This window comes from Populus alba, chromosome 11, assembly GCF_005239225.2.
Source record: "Populus alba chromosome 11, ASM523922v2, whole genome shotgun sequence".
Lineage (NCBI taxonomy): Eukaryota > Viridiplantae > Streptophyta > Magnoliopsida > Malpighiales > Salicaceae > Populus > Populus alba.
The window spans coordinates 13,770,298-13,793,632 of record NC_133294.1 but is presented as its reverse complement, the minus strand read 5'-3'; the positions used below and the strand labels follow the sequence as shown (position 1 = coordinate 13,793,632).

At 30.1% G+C, this 23,335-nt stretch overlaps 3 protein-coding genes and 1 pseudogene across 5 annotated transcripts; 2 read left to right on the top strand and 2 right to left on the bottom strand.

Annotated features, from left to right (window-relative positions):
- Positions 1-641: 641 nt before the first annotated feature.
- On the bottom strand, positions 642-5,363 carry LOC118038298 (tubby-like F-box protein 7). Of its 2 annotated transcripts, XM_035044622.2 has the most exons (5): positions 4,944-5,363; positions 3,969-4,056; positions 1,837-1,966; positions 827-1,392; positions 642-683 (listed from the first exon to the last, which is right to left on the bottom strand). In XM_035044622.2, coding segments are annotated over exons 1-5 (1,128 nt in total). In that variant the 5' UTR covers positions 5,286-5,363; the 3' UTR covers positions 642-681. The 2 variants fall into 2 exon arrangements, with proteins under 2 accessions (XP_034900513.1, XP_034900512.1); XM_035044621.2 differs by having other exon boundaries at positions 642-1,392.
- A 219-nt stretch (positions 5,364-5,582) lies between these two features.
- On the top strand, positions 5,583-7,414 carry LOC118038319 (putative protein TIC 214 N-terminal part; annotated as a pseudogene).
- Positions 7,415-14,000: 6,586 nt separating this feature from the next.
- LOC118038299 (uncharacterized) lies at positions 14,001-14,567 on the bottom strand. Its single transcript, XM_035044623.2, has 2 exons — positions 14,383-14,567; positions 14,001-14,301 (listed from the first exon to the last, which is right to left on the bottom strand). The coding sequence occupies exons 1-2, from the start codon at positions 14,456-14,458 to the stop codon at positions 14,162-14,164; spliced, it is 216 nt and encodes a 71-aa protein (XP_034900514.1). The 5' UTR covers positions 14,459-14,567; the 3' UTR covers positions 14,001-14,161.
- Positions 14,568-14,618: 51 nt separating this feature from the next.
- LOC118038297 (uncharacterized) lies at positions 14,619-17,351 on the top strand. 2 transcript variants are annotated; one of them, XM_073412494.1, is made up of 9 exons: positions 14,619-14,796; positions 14,974-15,090; positions 15,200-15,393; positions 15,483-15,588; positions 15,700-15,847; positions 15,985-16,124; positions 16,621-16,787; positions 16,872-17,176; positions 17,300-17,351. In XM_073412494.1, the coding sequence occupies exons 1-8, from the start codon at positions 14,748-14,750 to the stop codon at positions 17,163-17,165; spliced, it is 1,215 nt and encodes a 404-aa protein (XP_073268595.1). In that variant the 5' UTR covers positions 14,619-14,747; the 3' UTR covers positions 17,166-17,176; positions 17,300-17,351. The 2 variants fall into 2 exon arrangements, with proteins under 2 accessions (XP_073268595.1, XP_034900511.1); XM_035044620.2 differs by having other exon boundaries at positions 14,620-14,796; positions 16,872-17,351.
- The last annotated feature ends 5,984 nt before the right edge of the window (positions 17,352-23,335 follow it).

The window sequence follows — 23,335 nt, the reverse complement described above, 5'->3', positions numbered from 1 at the left end:
TATACGAATGAACAATGAAAACTTTAATACTTGATCTCTAAGTTTAAACTAAATAGATTTATTTTTTAAAATACAGAATTGACATTATGATTTTCTTTAACTTAGAATAAGTAAAATATAATCTTTTTTTTAATTCTGGAATAATTACTTAATTTCTATTTAGAAATAATTTTCTCATCAAATCAAAGATAAAAATATATTTTTTAGCATTTATATAATGATGAATGTTATATTTGATATAAAATGAAATTTAATTAGTTAAATAGAAATTATAAAGGATCTCTAGATTGAAGAGGTAAACTTTCTCAAATTAGAAGTCATTAAGTTTGGATTAAGAAATTTCCATCACAATGATTCCAAACTAAATAAAATAACTTTAGAAAATAATTTATAATTGGTTGATAATTTATTAAGAGTAAAAAATATTTTTGATAACTTCTAGACAATATTTTCTGCTCAAAACATAAAAAAATACACTTTTTTAAAAATCAAGCCAAATCTCTATTTTCTATGAAACAAACAGGTCTAAGACAGACTTGTGTTTCCTTTCTGAAGAATGATTTGGTATGCTGTTGAAGATTACCTTATGGATGCACACAATTGCTCTCAAGTGCTTTAGTGAAGAAAGCAGAGACCAAAGATTGAAAAGGAGAAATTGCTGGGAATGGAAAATTTTGAAACTCCTGTCATGAATACATAACATTTACATCATTGGCTTCTTCCAGCCAAACAGCATTTGTAGAAATGATTTTAACAGGACTGATAACAAAACATGCAGAGGAATCCATAATTTCAACATCATAATAATAGCATATAAATTACTCACATGCCAGTTTCGTGCCGAAGCTAGTAAGGCATATGGCAAATGCTTGAAAAGCTGAGAGTGGCAGCCTATAATCCATGGTGAAAGTATCGTCGCCTACCTTCCCAAACTGGAGGACAGTATCCTCATCTCCTCTCCCTCCAGGCTGGCTTTGGTCCATAGTTGCAGCTAGTTGAAAGTTCTTCACTGAAGCTACCGTTACCCGACCATGGAAATTCAAGCACCAACATTGCAAATGCTCATGCCACCTTGGGGCTTTGTTCCGCAAAACTGTACAACCAGAGGAAGCAGACTCCAGTCCATTCATCTTTGAATTGTCAAGATTTTTGTCATTGATTGTTTCTTGCAGCACTGGGCACTTGAGTGAGCAAACCATCCTCCTTGGACCTCTAGATTTCAAGAGATTAAATTTATAAGAGACCTGCCCAACTTCAAAATTGCCTGCTGGAACTTGGGGGCTTATTTGCTTGCTTGCAAATCGCCGGCTAGCTCTGCAACTCGAGGGCTTTGCACCACTGTGTGGTGGCTGGCTGTCAAAGATTGTGAAGTTGGTACCGAGAAAGTCCGAACTGCAATATTTAAAGTTGAAAATGGAATCATTTTCATATGACTTGTTACATTATCACTAATTATCCCAAAGCCCCCATCTTTTTATATTATTTTTGCAAGACTCTAAACTAGGTATTGTTCCAAATCAGATCCACATTACTTCAATGAAATGCCATGTATTATGAATCAAAAGATAAATGATCTCAATAATTTGAGGAAAAAAACCTGAAAACTAGATTGTCCCAGCACTGTAATTCATGTGAACGCAAAGCATGACTATGAGAATAAACAATACCATACTTAAAACGAGTAAAAGTAAAATGCGATGTAGATTCTTAGCAACTGTGAGTAAATGGTTCCTAAGCGTCCAGGCACAAATTGCTGGGAAGTGGTAACTATATCCAGGAAGTGCATTATTTTGAAAACAACAAACCAGAACTTGTTTTGATACAAAAATACCTTACCTTAACTTTCCAACATAAGCATTACTTCCTTGGGATAATTCATCAGCATTGAGTGAGATGATATACTCTGTGTGAGCACTGTGCCTATACCTCCGTGCTGCTAGAAGAAACTTCCCCTTATCCATAAATGCTAGTAAGAAAAACAGAAGAGAATAATGAGCCAAAGCTCAATTGTTTTACATTATGCCAGTCAAATGATGCAGCCAAAAGTTTTTGATGACAAACCGAAATCTAGCAATGGAAAACCAGTAAGTAAGACTAGAACATAGTTTGCAACTAAAAGTTTACAAACTTCTGTGAACACTGCATACCAAATCTTGCCATTCATTATTAGCTTTATCATTCAGTATTGCTTTTTTGCTGTTCAGTATTGCTTACTTGCACCTCAAATTGTGTATCTTTCCATACATGGCTTACAACATCCTTCAAATGATTATTTCCATAATTACCAAAAGCAAGAACAATAATGTGAACCACTGCTGTAACAGAAAAAAATTGAAACCAGTATCATTAAAGAAATGTGACTACAATTCCAATCTAATTTTCTCCAACCAAACATTTTCATGATTTACTTTCCATATGTGCTTGAGAAACCAGTACCTGACAGAAAAATTATACTTTGTTTTTTTACTTTACATTTTGCTTGAGCACCAACTCTTCGTGGTGCAAGTTCCAGAACTTTTCAATAGAGCAGCAACGAAATTTCTAATACAAAACCCATAGGTGTTGATTGATACAATCTAAACATGTCTTTGCATGCAACAGTTTCTGCTATGACAGAGCCTGTCACAAACTGCCCCTTAAAAGCACACAACTTGCCAGATTTCTACGTCCTATCACATGATGATGAACACAGAAGGAATATTTCAAGTTAGAGATCCTATGATGCAGACAACAAAAGAAGCCAGATTAATGTATTTTTATATAAGGGGTATTTCTGTAATTTTCATATTTGCTAGAAAATCTGGAAAAATTGTCTAGATCTAGGTTATTTTCTATTTAGTATTTTTTTAGTTCTCAAGTAATTATCTTTTTTAGGTTTTTCCTATTCTAAACAGATTTTTTATATAGAAAACAATTCCTTATTGTATCTCTATATAAAGGTTATGTAGTCTTTCAATATTTTATTTACAGTTTATTAGTGAAATTACAGAAATTTGCTTTTGATTGTGTGAGTCAATCTTCCTAGGTGTGAAGCTTAGGATTTTTTATCCTCTAGGTGTGACTCCTAGATAACCTATTAGAGTAACTAATAGTTTCTACACATTTCAGCAAGTTAAATCCTATATTCCAACCATCAAATAACCTCCACTGAGTTTCTAAACATCCACGCATTCAAGTCCATCTAATCTTAACAATGAAAAGATCAGCTCAAACCATAAAATTACTATTGACATCACTTTTAACAACCTCTAAAAGTCAGATTCTGAACAGCCCCTAGGCTGTCCTGCATCATCCTGGGTATAAAACGTGAATTAACAGATGAAGAATATGCATAATTTGTCTATTTGACAAAATTTGAAAAAACATATCACAAAGTTGTGCCAGGGCCATTTACTAACAGATTTTTGAAGAAACATATCTAACACAAGATTTCATGTTTACATAAGAAACATTTGATCCAAGTTTCCAGGCACAGTTACAAATTTATGTTGAACCATTGACCATCATGAGGCACTTCTTAAAACCATACACAATTGATGAAACCAAAAACATTTTATCACCCATGGTTTACCACCATTCAACTCCATATTTAAAGTTTTTTTTACCTTCTTTTTTTTTTCCTTCTACCTTTTATTTTTTTAAAATTCAATTTAACATTACATGCTAGTCAATATATAGGTGAGACACCTTAATCAGTCAAGTTTATTATATTGACAAGAATACTTGATATCAAATAAGGACTGAGTCAAGTTGATTTGAATAAGCATAGGGTCACAATCAATTACATCTACCTAGACAAAAGTCATCCTACAAGTTGACAAAATGAATCATGTCTCTTTCATCTTTGGTACAAGCAAGTCATATGTCAACGATTTACTCAGTCAAACTAAATAGCTGCAAAAGTGTATAGAAAGATCCTCCGCACATCTTCATAATTTGCAAAAACATGTCTACCAATATATACTTACATGGAGTATGAGCAAGATATAGGTAAAATGTTGAAGTCTTCTTATTTCGTTTAATAAGACACTGATGGGGCAAGTCACGTGGACCTGGCTGCATTTACAAATGAAAAGAAAAGGAACCACCAATTTCAAAATTTGCAAGCATAATTGATCAACAATTGCAGCAAGTCACGCAGCACAGATCAGGAAGCTGAATAGGGAATCCAGAAGGTGACAAGATTACCAGATATACCATATCTACTGATGGATATTTGACAAGAATATCTCCAAAATCTCAGGCAAAAGAATGATCCCATCGACACACACACACATATAAACATACATATAAATATAAAACACAATTTCCCAGATGGAGACCCAACCAAAGTGGCATCTGGGAAGTAGTAATCGATGAAAATATCCTCCAGCATTTTCTAAAGAAATGGTTGTTTTCAACTTTCCGAGATTCAAACCCACAAGCAGGTCGTAAACCTACAACTTTCACCAATGCAAATATCAATAGCCCCCCTAATATATCAAAAATCTCTAAACATAGATGGATATTCTAAAATGCAATTCCTTCAAACACAAAAGACTAGATTATCATATTGTGAAACCATAGAAGCTGGATTAACCAATTGTTAGAACCCAAAAAATAATAATAATTCAAACCTTTATATTATCACAGCTCAAAAATCAAAGTTATTTGCTTTCTACAGTTGCATCCAAAATTTAAATTCTTGGGTTTTCATTTTCCACAAAAATAAAAATAAAAATAAAAATAAAAATGCATAACTTAATAGCATTGAAAGAAAAATCAAGGTAAATTATGGAGCACAATTAAAACAAATTCACAAAATCTTAGTCCCTGCATCCCCAATTACTTCAACCAATATAATTAAATACTCCAATTATCTTAAACCAAAACCTTCATTACCAAATCCAATCACAATGATAGAATATTCCTTGTAAAAATAAATTAAAAAAAAAAAATCTGACCTGTTTAAGGCAAGAAGGGAAAGTAATTTTGCCAGGACTTGCTTTATTACTACTACTACTATTAGGAAGAGACTTGACGATGTCTTTGGTAACATCTCTCCATTTCTTACAAACACAAGCACAAGCGACGACGCTTTGTCTCTGAGGCCACCGATCCTCACTCTCCTCAACTCGTTTTATTATTTCTCCTAACAACTCAGGTAGCATACTCCCCCACCCATCCGACTCCGCCCATAACTCACCACCGAGTCTCCCCGATTCCACTGCATTTCGTTCGTTTCTGTTCTGGTTATTAAAGGATCTCGAGAACCTTCGCGATAAAATCGATCTTCTCAGCGACATTTTAAGGCAGAAAATTGGGGGGGGGGTGCCCTCTTTTTTTTGCGATTTTGAGTGTTTCCGTCTTCAAACTTTAAAAAATAAAAATAAAAAGGAAAACAGAGAGTGAGATAGACAATTTATATTTGCTTAAATTATTATGGTTGGAAACGGAAACGGTTTATAAAGTGACGTGGCTGTATGATTTTCACTTAGACAGACGAATGACAGATGTTAGATTTGAAAAGGTGGCGCGGCTGTATTGGTTGAAGGGAGATGGGGACATGAGACTAGTGTGATTAGAAAGTGAAAGGTCAAGCGATGGCGATGGAGGTAGGAATTTTTTTGACTGGGTCTGAAAATTAAACAGAAAGGGACAGTAAAAGCGGAAAACTTTGGTTTTAACGGTGTCTGTGTGGTGGCGGTTTAGATAGGGTAATTATTTTTGGTTTCTTTGGTTTTTATTAAAAAAAAAAAAAATTAAATTAGGTTTTTTTTTTTAAATCAAAATGGATTCAGACCAATCAATTTTAGTTTAAAATTTTAGAAAAAAAAAACTAGTTCAAACCAAAAATTAAATTGGTTTTTGTTCTGGTTTGGTTTAATTTTTTTCCGGTTTGTCTCTGTATTTTCAATTTCAGTTTCAGGCTTATCAAATTGAATCGGTTAGTTTTTTAAAAAAATTAAATCGATTTAATCAAATTTTTTCCATGGTTCAGTTTTCTCGGTTTAATCAATTTTTTTTATTTTTTTTTACTCACCCCTAAATTTAGAATGGTATTTCAAAAAGTTTTTTTTAAAAAAAGAAAAACATTATTTAAAATTATTTTTGATATATTTTTAAAAATTTTTGATGTATTAATATTAAAAATAATTTTTATAAAAAAAAACATACTATTTTAATGTATTTTTAAGAAAAATACATTTAAAATATAATTATTACTACATTTCCAAACACTCATATTAGCATTTTTATTTTATTAAAAAATATTTTTTGATATAAAGTAATTATAGATTACATATTATTAATTATGAATTTAATTACGTGAAAAGCATGTGATTTATCTCGCTTCTTTTAACTTTTGTTGAAGCTTACAATGATTATAATTATTTCAATTTTTAATATAACCGGGGCAAATTTGTTTGTCTAAAAAAGGGAGATTCGGATTATACTTGCAGAAAATGATAGTATATATGGACCGTGAGCCACGTATGCAACAAAAATATTATCTATCTATTATGATAAAGTTTGCAACTTGATGAATGGGATAAATCTATCTGATGCTGTCCAAAACTGTCCTCCAAATCTTGGCTAAAAGTTAGTTTCAAGACAAATAGATAAATAAAAATTAGATTATTTTTGAAACTTCACATAGTTTGAATTCATAACATTTTCTACTTCAAAATTAATTTTTGAATCATTATGATGTGTTGTTTATATATATATATATATATATATATATATATATATATATATATATATATTTCTCTTGTGTCATTGACATTAAAAATGTCGTTTCTATTCTATATATTTCTATTTTTTATATTTTATTTTTATATATATGAAAAGTTTTAAAATCACAATATAATGATCTAGAAATTGCATTAGAAAAGATAAAAAAGGTTTATACCAAATAATCTAGTATCCTTTTGCATGAAAATAAAGAATTTAATCATTGTGTTCGTACTCTATTATAAATTTATGATCACATCCATGGAAACCTCTTATCTCTTTCTTCTTCAAGCTTGGAGTATAGAAAAAGGAATTAAAAAAAAGGTATTAGCAACGACATGTTTTATTACGAGAAGCTCATAATATTCATATCGATCTATTATGTAACTCTGCATCTAGTATTGGGTAGACCTCATACAATAATTGTTCTAAATCTATTATATCTTGTGCTTCATTTTTTCTAGAACAATCACAAACATTTTATTATTATTATTATTATAGATCTATTTTTAGAAATTCAATGTGTAATCCTAACATTCAATATGCATTCCTAAATAATCTCATCTTTCAATTATTCAACCATTTCATTTTACCACTTTCAATATTAGTCATCATTTATATGTTTCAATGCAACAAGATATTATTTGTAACAAATAGTTTTGTTAAATGGTTAATTGGTTATATTTTATTCATTAAATGAGTTGAGTTGATAATTTAAAATGATTTTATAATAATATAATTATTTTATCAAATTATACTTAATTTTAAATTTACTTTTATTTACAAATTAAATATTAATTATAAGAAAGTTTGACCCCTCCCTCTATTTTTTTTTTTCTGTTTTGAATTTTAATAACTTTTATTGAATTTTAAGAACTTCCAGCAACTTTAAAGAATTGAGGAAGGATTCTTTTTCATTTTTGTATCTAGGTTCAAGAGATGAGAGAATTAAAAATAACTATTTTATTAAGAATTATTTTTCAGTACAAAGTTGTTATTTAATTATAGTTTATCATTAATTATGAGTTTAATTACGTGAAAAGCATGTGATTTATTTCGTCTCTCTTGACTTTTATAGAAACTTATTAACTATCTATATAAATTTTATCAACTGAAATTGAATAAAAACAATTAACAAACATTATATATATATATTCATTCGTAGTAGATGCATATTTATTTCAAATTCTTAATTATACTTAACTTTTTCAAAAAAAATGATTACTATAAATTATATCATATGATTTGATATTTTCATGTAGAAAAAACTTGACCCATTAGGTTCCTAATATGTTATCCCAAATATAAATTCCACATTTGCATATAATGTTATGGGCATATTTGTTATCATATCAGTTTATATATATATATATATATAAGTCATTATTTTGTACTTCAAACTATAGTTTTGAAACCTTATATGCAAATGTGGTTGTATTAATTTTGATTTTTGTATGCAAGTTATACTTTTTTATTTTAGATTTAAATTCAGATTTACATGCATGAACAATGTTGTGTCAATTCCATTCTTCTTATGAAAATCATTTTTTGGTGATTTTATCAAATTTGAAAATATTCGTTTTGGTTTCTTTGTTGTAAAATTTTTTAAAATCACAATTTCAATTTGAAACCTAAATTTTTAGGTTTTCATGTAGTTTCATTTTATTTTTTTTGGTATTTGGATTGATTTAATATATATTCAATGTAAAATTTACTTTCTAACTTTATATTTGAATTTATTATTAGACCTAATATGCATAATTATTGATTATCAATTCATCATAAAACATTTATCATGACATGAATTCAACATGAAAAACCAACTAAACACAAAATGATCATGAAATTAACATCAAAATCAACACGACAATAAACAAATCATTTTTAAACTATAGTTCTAAACCTAAAACATGAGTTTTATGCAAATATAAAAACTAATACAAACATAAGCAAGAACTTAAACACAAAACACATCACCACCAACACACTTTGAATATTTATAAAAATATAAGAACAAACTTTAATAAAAAAGGACACAAAAAGAAATAAGAAACAATGAGCAAACATGCTACAAATTCATAATAGTTTCAAAAAACATGGCAATCACATTAATAAAGATCAAATCAAAACTAGAGGTAAGACGATGATTTGTGGCCATTGAATCACAAATGCATTGACCACTTATCCTCACCAATGAGTAAGGCAAGAGCACCTCTAACTAACGAGGAAGATAAGAGATAATTTTGGTTTGAGCTCTCTCATCTTCCTCTCATTCTCTGATGAATAGGTGATTGTTGTCATTAATCATATTTGTTGGCAGGACGATGTTGTTGTTATTGTGATGATGGTAAGAGGCTATGGCTTAGGCTAACAAAAAGAGAAAGATGACGAGGTGGTTTTTGTTAGGTTTATCATTTGTACTGGGGAAAGCCAAAAGAGATGGACAATGTGATAGAGAAGGGGCACTCAATGATTGGCATTTCTAAAGTTGAAAGGGCAACGATCGAGATGTTGATAGGAGGTAAATTGGGTCACCCCTCTTTGATTCGATGACATGGAGAGAAGAGGTCATTGTTTTTGTGGTCATCAATTGTTAAAATGTGTTGAGTTGGTTTTTATTTAAGATTGTTCAAAATTATAGTAATACTAAGAAAACAAAGTTGAAAAGAAAACCCGAAACTTTATATTTAGCAATATTTCTCCATCTAGTAGATAATGGAATGATTAGTATTAAGTTTTTCAAATTTGTACTAAGTTTGAAAAATACATTTTAGAGGTTCTTTATAGTTTTTTATTTACAAGTTTGTCATTATTTCTTAAATAAAAAACTAAAATAATGAATAATGCAATATTTTTCTTTCATATGCAAATAGTTTTTTGCAATCTAGAATATTAAAATTATTATTTTTTGCATTTTTATATTTAGTTAGTGGCATAACTTTAAATTATAGTATAAATGTTTTTTTTAGTTAATAAGTATAAATTTTCCATTATAATTTTTAATTTGAAAGAAATAAAATTAATATTTTTAATTAAATTATCATAAATAAATAAAATATTACAATGATTGTTAAAATTTTAACTTTTTGATAAAAATAATTATAATTTTGATGTAAAAATGACTTTTTATTGCTATATAGATGCCAAAAATAACTTACTTACATTCTTTTTTTTTTTTTTTAATGTGATTTGACACTATCTTATATATATATATATATATATGAACAAACTTTTGTCACCGTTTTATATAACTTTTCTAAAGTAAAGGATATTTCACATAAATACTACAATTTTATAATGTATTTTTAAAAAATAAGGACCCATATTAGTTTTTTTTTTTTTTTTAAAAAAAAAAACATAAGGCTTAGGGTTGGGTTGCCCAAATACACTTGGAGTCCATTTGGTATTATGATCACAATTGTTTTTTAAAATCATTTTCACTTGAAAATATATTGAAATAATATATTTGTTTTAGAATTTATTTTTGATATTAGCATATTAAAATGATATAAAAATATATAAAAAAAATTTGAAGTAAAGAAAAAAGATAAATTTTTTTAAAAAAACACTTTTAAAATGCAAAAATAAATGAGCTCTTGGTTTGTCATCCTAAGCATCTTTTTGTTTAAAAAAACAAAAAGGAAAACCATAGACTAGCCGATCCCAATTATAAGAAATTATAAAACATGTGGCTTTTTTAGTATAACTATTTTACTATTCATATTCTTACATTCATTGTATATTTCAATAGTGAGGTTTTTGAAAAATTTTAATTTGGTCCCTGGGTTTTTTGTTTTGCACAATTGAGCCATGTTGAGCCTAAATTAAAACTCAATTGCATTTTTTTTTTATGGTAAATTAAAAGAAAGAGAGCTTAAGTAAAAAAAACATTGGTAACATGGACGACAACTCTACAATTTGTTTAAAAAGTTTATTTTAGTGATTTATCTTTTAAAACTATTAGGTAATCGGTCCTTATAATTTTCAACCATTACATTTTGGTGCCATTACTTCATTTTTCTCTTTTTAGTCCCTTTCTATTAGAAGAGGGGCCAGGGGGGGGGCATCAGATTCCGACTTAAAGAGAGAAAGTTATCGGCAACGATTCCAACTACTAAAACGATCAATTTTTATGTCAAATGGTTTTATATGATTAGGGGAGTTAAGATTAAGTGCTTTTTTTTTTTTTTACCTTGAAAACACCTAAAAAAATAGATATGAGTAATGAAAGATTTTTTGTTTCGTGTTGATTTTGGGTTTTGTGGCATTGTTTTTGCTTTTTTGAAGGTCTTAGGTTGGTTAGACAATGTTCTAACTTCTAATGGTGTTTTCTTTGTGTTTTAGATTCAAAAATGGGTTGAAAATAGGTTTTTAGGTTGGAAAAACAAGAGTCCTATTTTTCTGACCACCACAATAGTCATATTCAGGACAATTATAGATGACTCATCTATTTTTTCTGGCAAAGAATGGGGCAGACGACACGCCGTACACCCCATTAACTTTAGAAAAAAAAATAAAGGTTCAATTTTTATGTCAAATAGTTCTATATGATTAGGGGAATTAAGATTAAGTATTTTTTTTCATCTTAAAAACACCTAAAAAAATAGATATGAGTAATGAAAGATTTTTTTTTTTTATTTCGTGTTGATTATGGGTTTTGTGGCATTTTTTTGCTTTTTTGAAGGCCATGGGTTGGTTAGAAAATGTTCCAACAGTGTTTTCTTGGTGTTTTAGATTAAAAAATGGGTTGAAAATAGGTTTTTAGTTTGAAAAAATAGGGTTGTTTTTCCAACCACTTAAATAGCCAGATTCTAGACAATTATAGATGAAACGTCTATTTTTCTAGCAAAGAATGGGACAGATGACATGACATGTCGTAAACCCCATTAACTTTAGAAAAAAATAAAGGCCTGCATGCAGGCCCTTTCTTTGTGGGTTAGGCACTAGGTTGGTCTTAGCAGGCACACAACACCTGACTTACCAGGCCTTTAATGCTTAGTTTCATTTTTTTTTTCTTTTTTATAATTTTTTTTAGAAAACTAATAGTTTTTAATGTATATTTTTAAAAATAATTTTTTGTATTTAGTTTTTGATTAATACTCATTCTCTATTATTATTTTTTGGCTTATATATCATTTTTGAAATAGCGATTATTTTATTATTATATTGAGCGTGTTTAATTTTTTTTACGAGATTAATGTGATTCATCTATAATTTTTTTTATATAGATTAAACTTATTTTTTAAAATAAAAACATTTATTTTTTTACAATATTTTTAATATGAGCAACCTTGCATATAATTTTTTTTTCTTTTATTTTATTCAATAAATTTTATGTGTATCAATTTCTGTTACAGATTATTTTTCATAAATAAATTCATCAAATACAATTAAGTAAATAATTTATATTAAATATCTTTATCTACATTTATCTCTTAATTTTCCAGTCTTTTTTTTAGTTATTGTTAACAATTTTTTTTATTTAGTTTATTTATATAAATAAATATCAATTTATTTGATTAGATACTTACATGAGTTTTTTATGTATACTTTAATATTTTTTAGAAAATAACCTGCATATCCAAGGTTTTTTTTAAAAAAAATTTATGACATGCGGCAGCACACAAATCAAATAACTAATACACTATAAATACACTACCACCTTCCAACAGCCACATATATAACTATGTTTGACTTTGTGATACAGTGCGCTGCGCTTGAAGAGAAAATTTTAGGCTGATCACAAATTCAAAAATTGTTTGGTTTTCACTGCTTAAATTTGCTTTTCATGTCAAATTATAGTAAAAACTTGGTTTAAGAAAAACTACAATTATATCTTTTAAAATATTTTTTTTTTCAAACCACAACTATAAAAACTACCACAATACCAAAATCACACTTAGACATGAATCAACAAAACTAAATACTAAAAAAAAAAAAAACACTACCGCCTCACCTCTCACTATCGTTCACTACCACAAAGTTATGTATTTCTTCCTACTTATGTGCAGAATTTTCCAAAGCAGAAGTATAGTTTACATTAAGCCCTTAGTTAGAGTTATAATTTGTTGTCAATGAAACTATAGAAACCTATGATCAAGGAGGAGAATGTTAAATTTATCCGGACAAGCTAAGAAGTTGTAGCTCCACTTGCATTAAAATTCCTCCTCCTTTCAAGAGGTATTGAGTTCAAATCTTTTCTTAGTAACATAAAAGATAACCTACTCCAGACAATGCACTTCCACAAGCAGAGGTGCACACTTTCCTAAGGAGCACGAGAGTTCTATGATCATCAAGTTTCCATACTCAAGCATTACCTTCTTCTCATGCTCAAGTGACTTGAGCATCTAATAGAATTTATGATTTATTTTGGTTTTAAGGAGATAAATTCATGTTTGCCTAAGGTGAGACATAGTCTTTTACAAACAAGTTCTTTCCATAATACTAAATGACTGAACATTAATAACGTTTAAAAAACGAAATTATCAAAATGGAACATCTATGCCCGTCTTAGACTATTTCTCATGAGGGATTGATAAAGAGAGATGAATAGAGTAAAAAGGTAAGATGGAGAGGAAAAAAGATGGACGCTAACTCATGATTCATCCATCTAAGTTTTTGGCTATGAAGGGAGAGTAATGCTGAAACTTAATCTGCCTAGATTGGGAGAATTGTAAATTACAACTGAAAATGGATAGGAAGCAAGTCTTGATCCATCGTGGAAAGCAAAGAAAACACAGCATCAGTCCTCTCCCCATCTTTCCTACCAAGCACACCTTGTTTGTAATGCCAGTGGTGTTTTTTTATGCTATTTTTTCTGCCCCTTAAAAAATCAAAAGGGTCCTCAAAACGCAGTATTGGGACAATGCTAAACATAATAAAATACTATCAAAAACCTTCATTACTAAAATGTAAAACAGTCAAGCAAACTCTGGTAGATGAATAAGGCGTATTTAGTAGGGATTATGATATAAGGAAGCTTAAATGAAGCTTTTGACAGTCCATTAGGAAAAAGCTTGGGAAAGAAAGATTCACCTAGCTCAACCTTCAAAAACACTCTCCCGGCTATGACTTCTTCAATTAGAGGTCAAATCCAAAATTTAACTAAATCAAGCTTTTTAGCAATAAATAAATAAATAAATCTAAATTGATATGAGCATACAGGCATCAAAAGTTACTGAGCTCAAAAGGAAATTGGATCGAAATACAAAATTTTCAGGATTGAAGGTTGCCAGCTCTCACAATGAACAACCAAACTCTCTGTGACATTTGTTGCCAGCAATAAATTAGCCAAAACTATATATTTTATCAAGAAATTAAATCACAAATAAAAAGAAGTGAGTGTTGCCTAAATGTTTAAGAGTTATTTTGTTACGAGTACAAAATAGTTGATTTACTACAAATTCTGCGACACAAAAGGAAAGGACCACCTGAGGAAGAGACATGATCATTTGATGGCCTTCTGCACGGAATTTGTGGAGCTTCGAGGCAGAAAATCGCTCTTCATCTTCTTCTCTTGCTGCTGTTGTTCGAGGATTGACTTTCGCTCGATTTCTCTCCACTTGTTGATTCCAACTGTGCAAATAACTGCCAAATAAACCCCCAAAAAGTAGATTTGAGTTGGATGATAGATAGATAGATAGATTGCATGAATTAAGCAGCACTTACATCCAGCGCCGACAAAGTAGAGCAGACGGAGAACCTTAGGGCCTGCAGGGCCTGCCGCTGCCTCTTCTATTGTCATCTTCTCAATCGTCCCCAAGGAATTCGCTTGTATTGTGATCTCTAGTCCTCCTATACTGGATACAGAGTCCTCCTATCAATTGTTTCTTTCGGTATTCGTTTTTAATACGAGAGGGGGCGGAAGCGGAGCCTTTCTTTCCTTTTCCTTTTCTTTTTCTTTTTATTATTTTACTGCTCATAGTCAAACGACAAGTCGCTTTTTACGCATAAAACGACGTCTTTCTCTTCCTCAACGCAGTCTGCGGCCCCTAACGATTGATCGCTGGAATTAGATCAAGAGGAGCAAAGAAATGGAGAGAAAATTAAAGATTGCCATCATTCATCCAGATCTTGGTATAGGTAAATTTCTTCTCCCCTTCTCTCCATTTTTTCAATTTTAGAAATTTGTTTTGTTTATTTATTTTACGAAGCTAATTCAATCGTGTGATTTGTAAAAGAATTCAATGCTTGTATGGTAGAAGGAATTAAATAACCAGAATGAAGCTCCTTTTTTTTGTATATTAAAATGATTCATAGGTGGAGCCGAAAGATTAATAGTCGATGCTGCCGTTGAACTTGTCTCCCATGGCCACGATGTTCATATTTTCACTGCTCATCATGATAAAAACCGATGCTTTGAAGAAACTGTTTCCGGTAACTTGTTTTTATCTTCATTTTCTTCTTCTTCAAGGTATGTTTCTTGTATTTGATTTGGATAAATTCTATGATGCACCTGATTCATATATATTGGCTGGCTGTACAGGTACCTTCCCTGTTACTGTCTATGGTTCCTTCCTGCCTCGGCATGTATTCTACCGTTTTCATGCCTTGTGCGCGTATTTGCGGTGCATTTTCGTTGCCCTTTGCGTGTTATTCCTGTGGCCATCTTTTGATGTTATACTGGCAGATCAGGTTTCTGTTGTCATCCCACTTATGAAACTTAAAAAATCAATGAAGGTATTATATTCTATGCCTTTGATATGAACTGAACTGTTGTTTAAAGGTTTTAGCCTCAGGTTTCTTACACTCTAGTCCTGTATATCCAGGTGGTTTTTTATTGTCATTTTCCAGATTTGTTACTTGCTCATCATACAACTGTTCTCCGAAGGTTGTACAGGAAACCCATTGACTTTGTAGAAGAAATTACAACGGGTCTGTTTCCGATTTATCTGCTTTTTTTTCTTTACCAGAAATATCTTTTTAGTGTTAACTTTGGTCCAGTTGAACCTACCAATTCTCATTAACTGCTCTTGGGGACTGCAGGCATGGCTGATATGATACTTGTTAACAGCAAATTCACTGCATCTACCTTTGCAAATACATTCAAGCGTCTTCATGCACAGGGAATCCGACCTGCTGTTCTTTATCCTGCTGTTAATGTGGACCAATTCGATGAACCTCATTCTTATAAGTAACGAAAATTATTGTATATCTCTTGCATCTTGTAACTCTAGGCATGCTCTTGAAATGTCATGGAAGAATTTCTTCCATTGCATTTTTCCCACCAGTAGTTCTGAATCTTATTCTTATCTGTTTCATGTGGCATAGGTTGAATTTTCTCTCGATAAATCGCTTTGAAAGGAAAAAGAACATAGAATTGGCAGTTTCTGCCTTTGCCAAACTTCACAACCTTGAGGAACATGCCCTTCAAAGTCAAAAACTAAATGAAGCTACTTTGACCATTGCAGGCAAGTCTCAATCTGCTTCTTTCCTGGGTTACATTACCAAAGAATTTCATATATTGATGAATATGGAAAATGGTTTTTGTACTTGGGATGCAGTGTTTTCTTTATCCCCTTATGCTTGTTGCAGAAAGGGCCATGTACCTTCCTCTCTTGAAAAAAGAGGAAGGGAGGGACTGGGGAATACATGCACCTTCACTAAAGACTTTTAAGATTGAAATCACACTTTACATAATTACTTTTCAATTTTCTATTGCATTTTTTTAAAGGGTGGAATGGATATAAAATATGCTATGAAGGCTGTGTTCTGCAAAATGCAGATTTTCTTGTAACAGAGTGAAATATGCAAATTTTTTCATGAGATGACAAGGGGATTTTTTATTTTTTTGAGATGGGGCTATTGGAATATTAACTTGATTTGTAGGGAAGACAAATTAGACGTGTTTAAATGGTAATACCCCAACTTTGCTCATTAAGTGCTTGCTTGTAATATATCTTTCAGGTGGATATGATAGTCGACTGCGAGAGAATGTTGAATACCTGGATGAACTTAAACACCTGGCTGAAAGGGAAGGAGTCTCATCTCGGATTAGCTTCGTTACGTCCTGCTCAACAGCTGAGAGAAATAAACTTCTTTCACAGTGCCTGTGTGTCATTTATACTCCAAAGGTCTGATCCCTTTCACTAGTCTATAACATTGATCATACTTTGAGATGAAAAGAGGGTTTTATATTAATTGTTCAATAAATGTAGGATGAACACTTTGGCATCGTCCCATTGGAGGCAATGGCAGCCCATAAGCCTGTAATTGCATGCAATAGTGGGGGCCCTGTGGAGACTGTTAAGGATGCAGAAACAGGATTTCTTTGTGACCCTACCCCTGAAGATTTCTCTTTGGCGATGGCTAAACTCATTCAGGATCCTCAGATGGCAAGCAGAATGGGTGGAGAGGCCAGGAAGCATGTTGCTGAGTTATTCTCAACAAAAACTTTTGGCCAGCATTTGAATCAATATCTCATGAGCATTACTGGCAGTAAAGAAGATTGAAAATAGCCAAGGTAGCTGGAATCTTTTTATTGACCTAATACGACATAGTTTGTCAGACTTAAATGTTGCCACTTGATTAATGGTTAGAAAGAAGGATAATTTTGATAATCATCTTTTACATGATTATGCTGTAGTGGCCAAGCGAATTCAAACACAGAATGGATTTATTACGACTCTCCTTTACAAGCTTTAGGTTTCATAGATAGATGTTGCTGATGCGGAGAACACGCTGATTTGGCCACCTGTTGATGCCTGCTGCAAGCAGTACATCCTGCAAATGCATCACTAATTGAATTACGATATGCCGCCAAGTCTCACTCCTCTTCAGAACTAAAGCATTTGTTCATGTTTAACAAAGAAGCAGCTCTCATTTTTATTTATTTATTTTTTCAATTCTAGTATCAGAATCAAATTATATTTCAAATGCTATTATAATTTCAAATTGAAATTGTGTTTCAAATAGGAGTTATGTTTTAATTGAGAGTTAAATAAATTCTGATTTTTTAAAAAAATATATTTTTTTATATTTTTAAATTGTTTTGATGTATTAATATTAAAAATATATATATAAAAAAATAAAGAATTTGAAAATCCTCATCATTGCATTGCAGGACAATTTTTGCATTACAATTTAAACGGTACTTGCAAGCAAGTCTCCTTCATATAGGAGGATGGCTGAATGCTTGTGCAAAGGTAGGTGATAATTCTGCTATGATTGTTGACTAATTAGCTAACCAATTTTTAATATCTGTTAATTATTTTTTCTTTTCAACAAGAAGAAACTATAATCGAGAATTGAATTATAAGTAGAGGTAGGTAGTAGCCTCATAGGTGTTTCAAGATTTCAAACTTGAAAAAAGTATATCTAATCTAAGCCACACCACATAATAACAAGAATAGATAAAAAAAAAAAAGATGAAAAAAAAAAGAATAGATGAAAAAAAATAAAAAAAATAAAATGAAAGTAAAAAAAGATAAATAAAGCAAGCAAAAGTTGTAAATAAAGATAAATTGAATATAATGTAGAAAAAAATTGCATGGGACTAAATATCTTTTCAAGTAGTAAGATGATGTATTTATATTGGTATAATATTTGAGTTTTATTTAAATATCAAATTTGACTCCTATATAGATTCTTTATATTAGATGTGATAACCCATTTTTTAACCCTCATTTTTAATATTTTTTTCAAAATAATAAATTAAAAAAAAGAGAGAAAGAGGAGGGAGTGAAACGATGAATAAGGAAGAAAAGAGGGCCTACGATGACAATGAATCAAATATTATAATAGAAGATCATGCATATAAGAAAAAAAATAAATGAATAGGAGAATCAAGTAAAATTGAAAAATTATAAAGAAATCCTAGTTCAAGCAATAAATAATATAAAGATTTAATATTATTTTTTCTATTTAGGTTTTTAATAAGTAGACCATACATAGAAAAATACAAGGAAAAAAAACCTAGCACCATTTCACCAAAAAAAAAAAAAAGAGAGAAGAAAAATTCCCTATAAACAACAAATAAATAAATAAATAACCTTGTCGATTAAGAAATCAAAACCTTGACTACCCCTTTCTTCCTCTGAGACAATGTTATTGACATCACCACACTACTAAGCCATATCAAGTCACCACATTTCATTTTTCTCTTCAACACAAAGCCAATAACAACCTTCTCTTATCCTTAGCCACAAACATTATCAATATTTTTTTTCATAATCAAAACCTGACTACCTTACTAGCCACCACACTAGACGAGTGGTATAACAACAATATCTCGTTATTCTCGTGCCTGAACTAACTCGGTCATAACATGTTGATCTATTAAAGCACTTGACCCCATATTGTTAGTGAGTGAAAAGACATATCACAACCTAAATCATCTATCCATGCATAAGACTCATGCATCATCATTAATGATCCAACTTTTAGGAGCTTCCAATCGACTTTAGTTGTTTTCAAAGGTCTTTTTAAATTTTTAACATAGTGAATAGTTTATTTTGATTGATTTTTTTTATATATTTTTTTAATTATTATGAATTTACGTTTGGCTTGATTGATGAGTGAATTTGTTTTTATTGTTGTTTTTTTGTTGATTTAGGTATATTGTTTAATTTATTTATTTTTCATAACTCTCAGCCTAAAAGTTGTAAATTCTTATTAGGTTTCTCCTCAAATATCATATTGAGGGTAAATGATTTTTATATTGTAAATATAAATGTAGCTTATACATTTTTGTATGTTTGCTTTTTTTGTGTGATTTTTTTTTTTGTAAAATCGATTTGGGAATTGTAAATCTTAATTAGGTTGTTTTTTAAGATATCGCATTAAGGGTAAATGAATTTGTGCATGTAAATATCAATGTCAATGTTTTTTATTTGTATTCTTTTTTTGTTTGTATTCTTTTTCTTATAATTCAAAATCAACCTAAGAATTGTAAATCCTAATTAGGTTATTTCTCAAATATTGCATGGTAAATAGGTTAATGAGATGTGTGTGAATCTTATTTTGCATTTCTTTCATTTAATACATAGAGTGATTTTGGATTGAATCGACACGATCTCATATAGGCTCATTGAGAGCAAATGGTGGCCTTCAAGCTTATTTTGAATATAATTAAAGAAAACATCAAAGCCCCAGCCCAAGGTTGACCATGACACAAGAAAATAGGTCAAAGCCTAATAAACCATGAATATCCACTTGGGTCCAAGGTCCATGTTCAAAAGGTAAGGATTGGGCCTTATTAATAGGCCCAAGTCTCAAATCACTGCTCTAAACCTTATTAGCCTCATACCTTCAATAACCAAAACATGTATACTAGTTTAGGCAAAACATTAGCATGCATATACAATAGGTACTTTTATAATTAAAAATAAACAAGTAGCTTACCTTAAATATGATGTTTTAGGATGATTTTGATTTTTCTTTTTAACATAACTAACCATTTATCTACAAAACTTTGAAGATTAGTTAGAGTTTTTAGTTACCATAAAATTAAGAGGTGACTTCTTTTTTCTAGTTTTACCCTTTTAACATATAGTTCACAGAGATGCCTCATGTGATATAATGGCGACTGCCAAGAATACTTTTTAGGACTAAGCTTTGTTTGCTTGGTTTTATGATAATATATGTTGTTACGCTTTGATTCATGTTCTGAATGTCTTTGTTATGATTATTTATCTAAATTAATTCTTATATGCTTATTGTTTTATTTTATATAAATGTTTTTGTGTACTTGTATTTCATACACCCTATCCTTTTGTCTAGGTTGGATATGGAGTTATGTTCATGCACCTAAAAAATACTTTTCTTTTTCACACATTTTTTTTTTGTTACACTGGGAAACTAGTGATGTCCAAATAGGTCATTGACTTGGGTAACACTCGTGAAATCATCAAATTCTTATAGATAGATTGTTTGATCGCAATCGGTAAACCAAAAAATTTTGGTCCTGGTCAATACTCTTTCACCTTGTTGGCCTTGATTCAACCTATTAAAGTCTATTAATGAGCATTGAGGACCTTTTTAGAAGTAATTTAGTTAGTCAACCTACCCACACATGACTAAAACCTTCTCTTAGGGTTCCTCCCTATATTGTTATATTCAATTAGATTTTTTTTCCATATGAATATTTATTTTATGTAGGTTATTTTTTAGTTTTTTTTTATGAAACAAATAGAAATAATATTTTGAAATTTCAATCATCCTAGAGTCATAAAGAATTAAGAGAAATATCTCTTGAAGCAAAACTACCAAAATAATATGGAACAAATAAGAAACGAGATACCTAAACTCATTAGCTTGCTTAAACAAACCCTTCAAACTAGGCTATCTTAGAAAGGGCCCTCTAATAAAAATAATACTATAGAAATATGCACTTCATAGCACATCTCTATGACTCTTGAAAATTCAAACATGTCACATGGAACATGAAAGTTTGAGTGGTGTTGTCTTGACATGGTTTAAAAATTTATATAGAAACAAAATTAAGAAATGAACAAATCTTGCCAATATAAGTTTAACATGTAAGTGGCCTGAAACAAGTTCAACTTTCAAAGTATGAAGAAAAAAAATAATGAGTTAGTTAAGGAATACACTCTTAGATGGCATTGAATGATAACATGAATTTACCTTTTTATATTAGAGAAAAAGATCAAATCTAATTTTGTTAACTTATTTAATCTCTATACTTTGAATAATTGATTGGTAATTTGTTAACCCATTTCATGGATGTGGTGAATACAATAAAAAAAGAAGTTTGAGCAAAGCTTAAAATTAGGAAGGATAAAAAAATTATCAGTAAAGATTGGCACCAAGTTGAATGACGTATAAAACAAATATCCCTCAAATTAGAAACTTCACTATAAACACTTTAGTTGTCCTTTTAATATCTCATCTGGGAAACTCAAGCATCGTTTAGTCTTTAACATTTCTAGTTTCTCAAGTGACATTATCTAAGATTGATATACCTTTTTCCTTGACTAACTTAATTGAAATAAAACAAATTAATCACTCAGTTGATGCTCAGTTTGGCAAAATTAAATGAAATTTTATTGATATAAAAAAATTAGAGTAATTGGGATCGAGTTTAAATAACAAACAAATATACAAACCCTTTTTCTTTCTAGAATAAAGGATTGAATTGACGGAAATGTTCAATTCAATATTTTTTTGGCCACTCGATTTTTTTTTTCAATTTGATCATTTAATATTGAGTTAATTTGGGATGGACTTAACTATGTTTTTTGGTTGCTTAGATATGGAGATCTTAAAATGCCGAGTAAAAATTTTGATCGGCGGTTGATGCTCAATGCAATTAAAACTTGAGAAATCAGATTTGAAAAAAAATATATATGGGACTTGATCCAATAGACAGTGGCAAAATGGCTAACACATGCATCACACATGCTAGCACATACATTGTGCTTTGACAGTGTGTGCAACTTTCTCTGGTGTCAAAACACTTCTTTCCTTGGTAGTGGTGGAAACGACTTAATGAGGCCTTTCGAGCGGCACATCACATGTAATCGGTGGAGGTTCATGGTGACCCTTTCTTCTTCTTTTTTTCTCCTCTATCTTGTCTCTTTTATTCTTGGTTTTTTGCATGCATTCTCTCCAAAATATAAAGGGTCCTGTCATTTTATTTTTAAGTCAAATTCTATCTATATTCTTTTTATTGTTATTTGTTTTATTTTGTATCCCTTTTGTAATTGAATTTGTCTTCAATTTCATCTCTAGTCATTAAGTTGATTGGAAATTAGGTTTTGTAATTTTTTCTAGTTTGCCTTCTATTGGGTAACCATGGTTTTAAGACACAAGTCATTCTTTTTATTGATATTTTTTTTGTTTCGCATCCTTTTTTTAATTAAATTTGTATTCATTTCCATCCCTCATCGTTTAGTTGAATGAGAATTAGGTTTTGTGATTTTTTCTAGTTTGACTTTTATAGGGTAACCCTGGTTTTAAGATATAAGTAATTGGTATGGCAAGGTTAATCTGAGTTGACTTTGGTTTTTTTTAGGTTCTTTTTTTAAAATTATATTTTTTTTTTAATTTCATCATTTAACATTGAGTTGGTCGAGGATTGGGCTTCATAATTTTTTTTTCACTTTCTTTTCTACGGAGTTATTCTAGTCTCGTGACTTGGGTTATAGGTTTCGTAGTTTAATTCGAGTTAATTTAGGACTTTTTTTCATAACTTTTTTTTAGATTGATTTTTTTTTTTAAGTTTCACCCTTTAACAATAGGTTGGTTTGAATTGAGTTTCATAATTTTTTTATAGTGTTATCTCAATCTCAAAACTCAAGTTGACTTGGGTCAGGTTTTTTTGTCCTTTTTAAAATTGATTTTTTTTTTTCAATTTTATTCCTTCAATATTGGTTTGAAAAAATTAAGCTTCAGAATTTTTTATTTTTTTTATGAGATTATTTCATTCTCATGATTTAGATAGCGTGTTTGACAATTTAACCTGGGTTAACTTGGGTTGTTGTTTTTTATCCATTTTTTTAAAATGAAATATATTTTTTTCTCATTATGCCCTTCAAGATTTTGTTGACTGGCTGCTTTTTTATTCTTAAATGACTTAAAATGTGTTTTAGATGTTATTTTATTAAATTTTATTTATTTGTTTTCTTAGTTATCAAGTAAAACTATAGAGATCTTTTTAGAA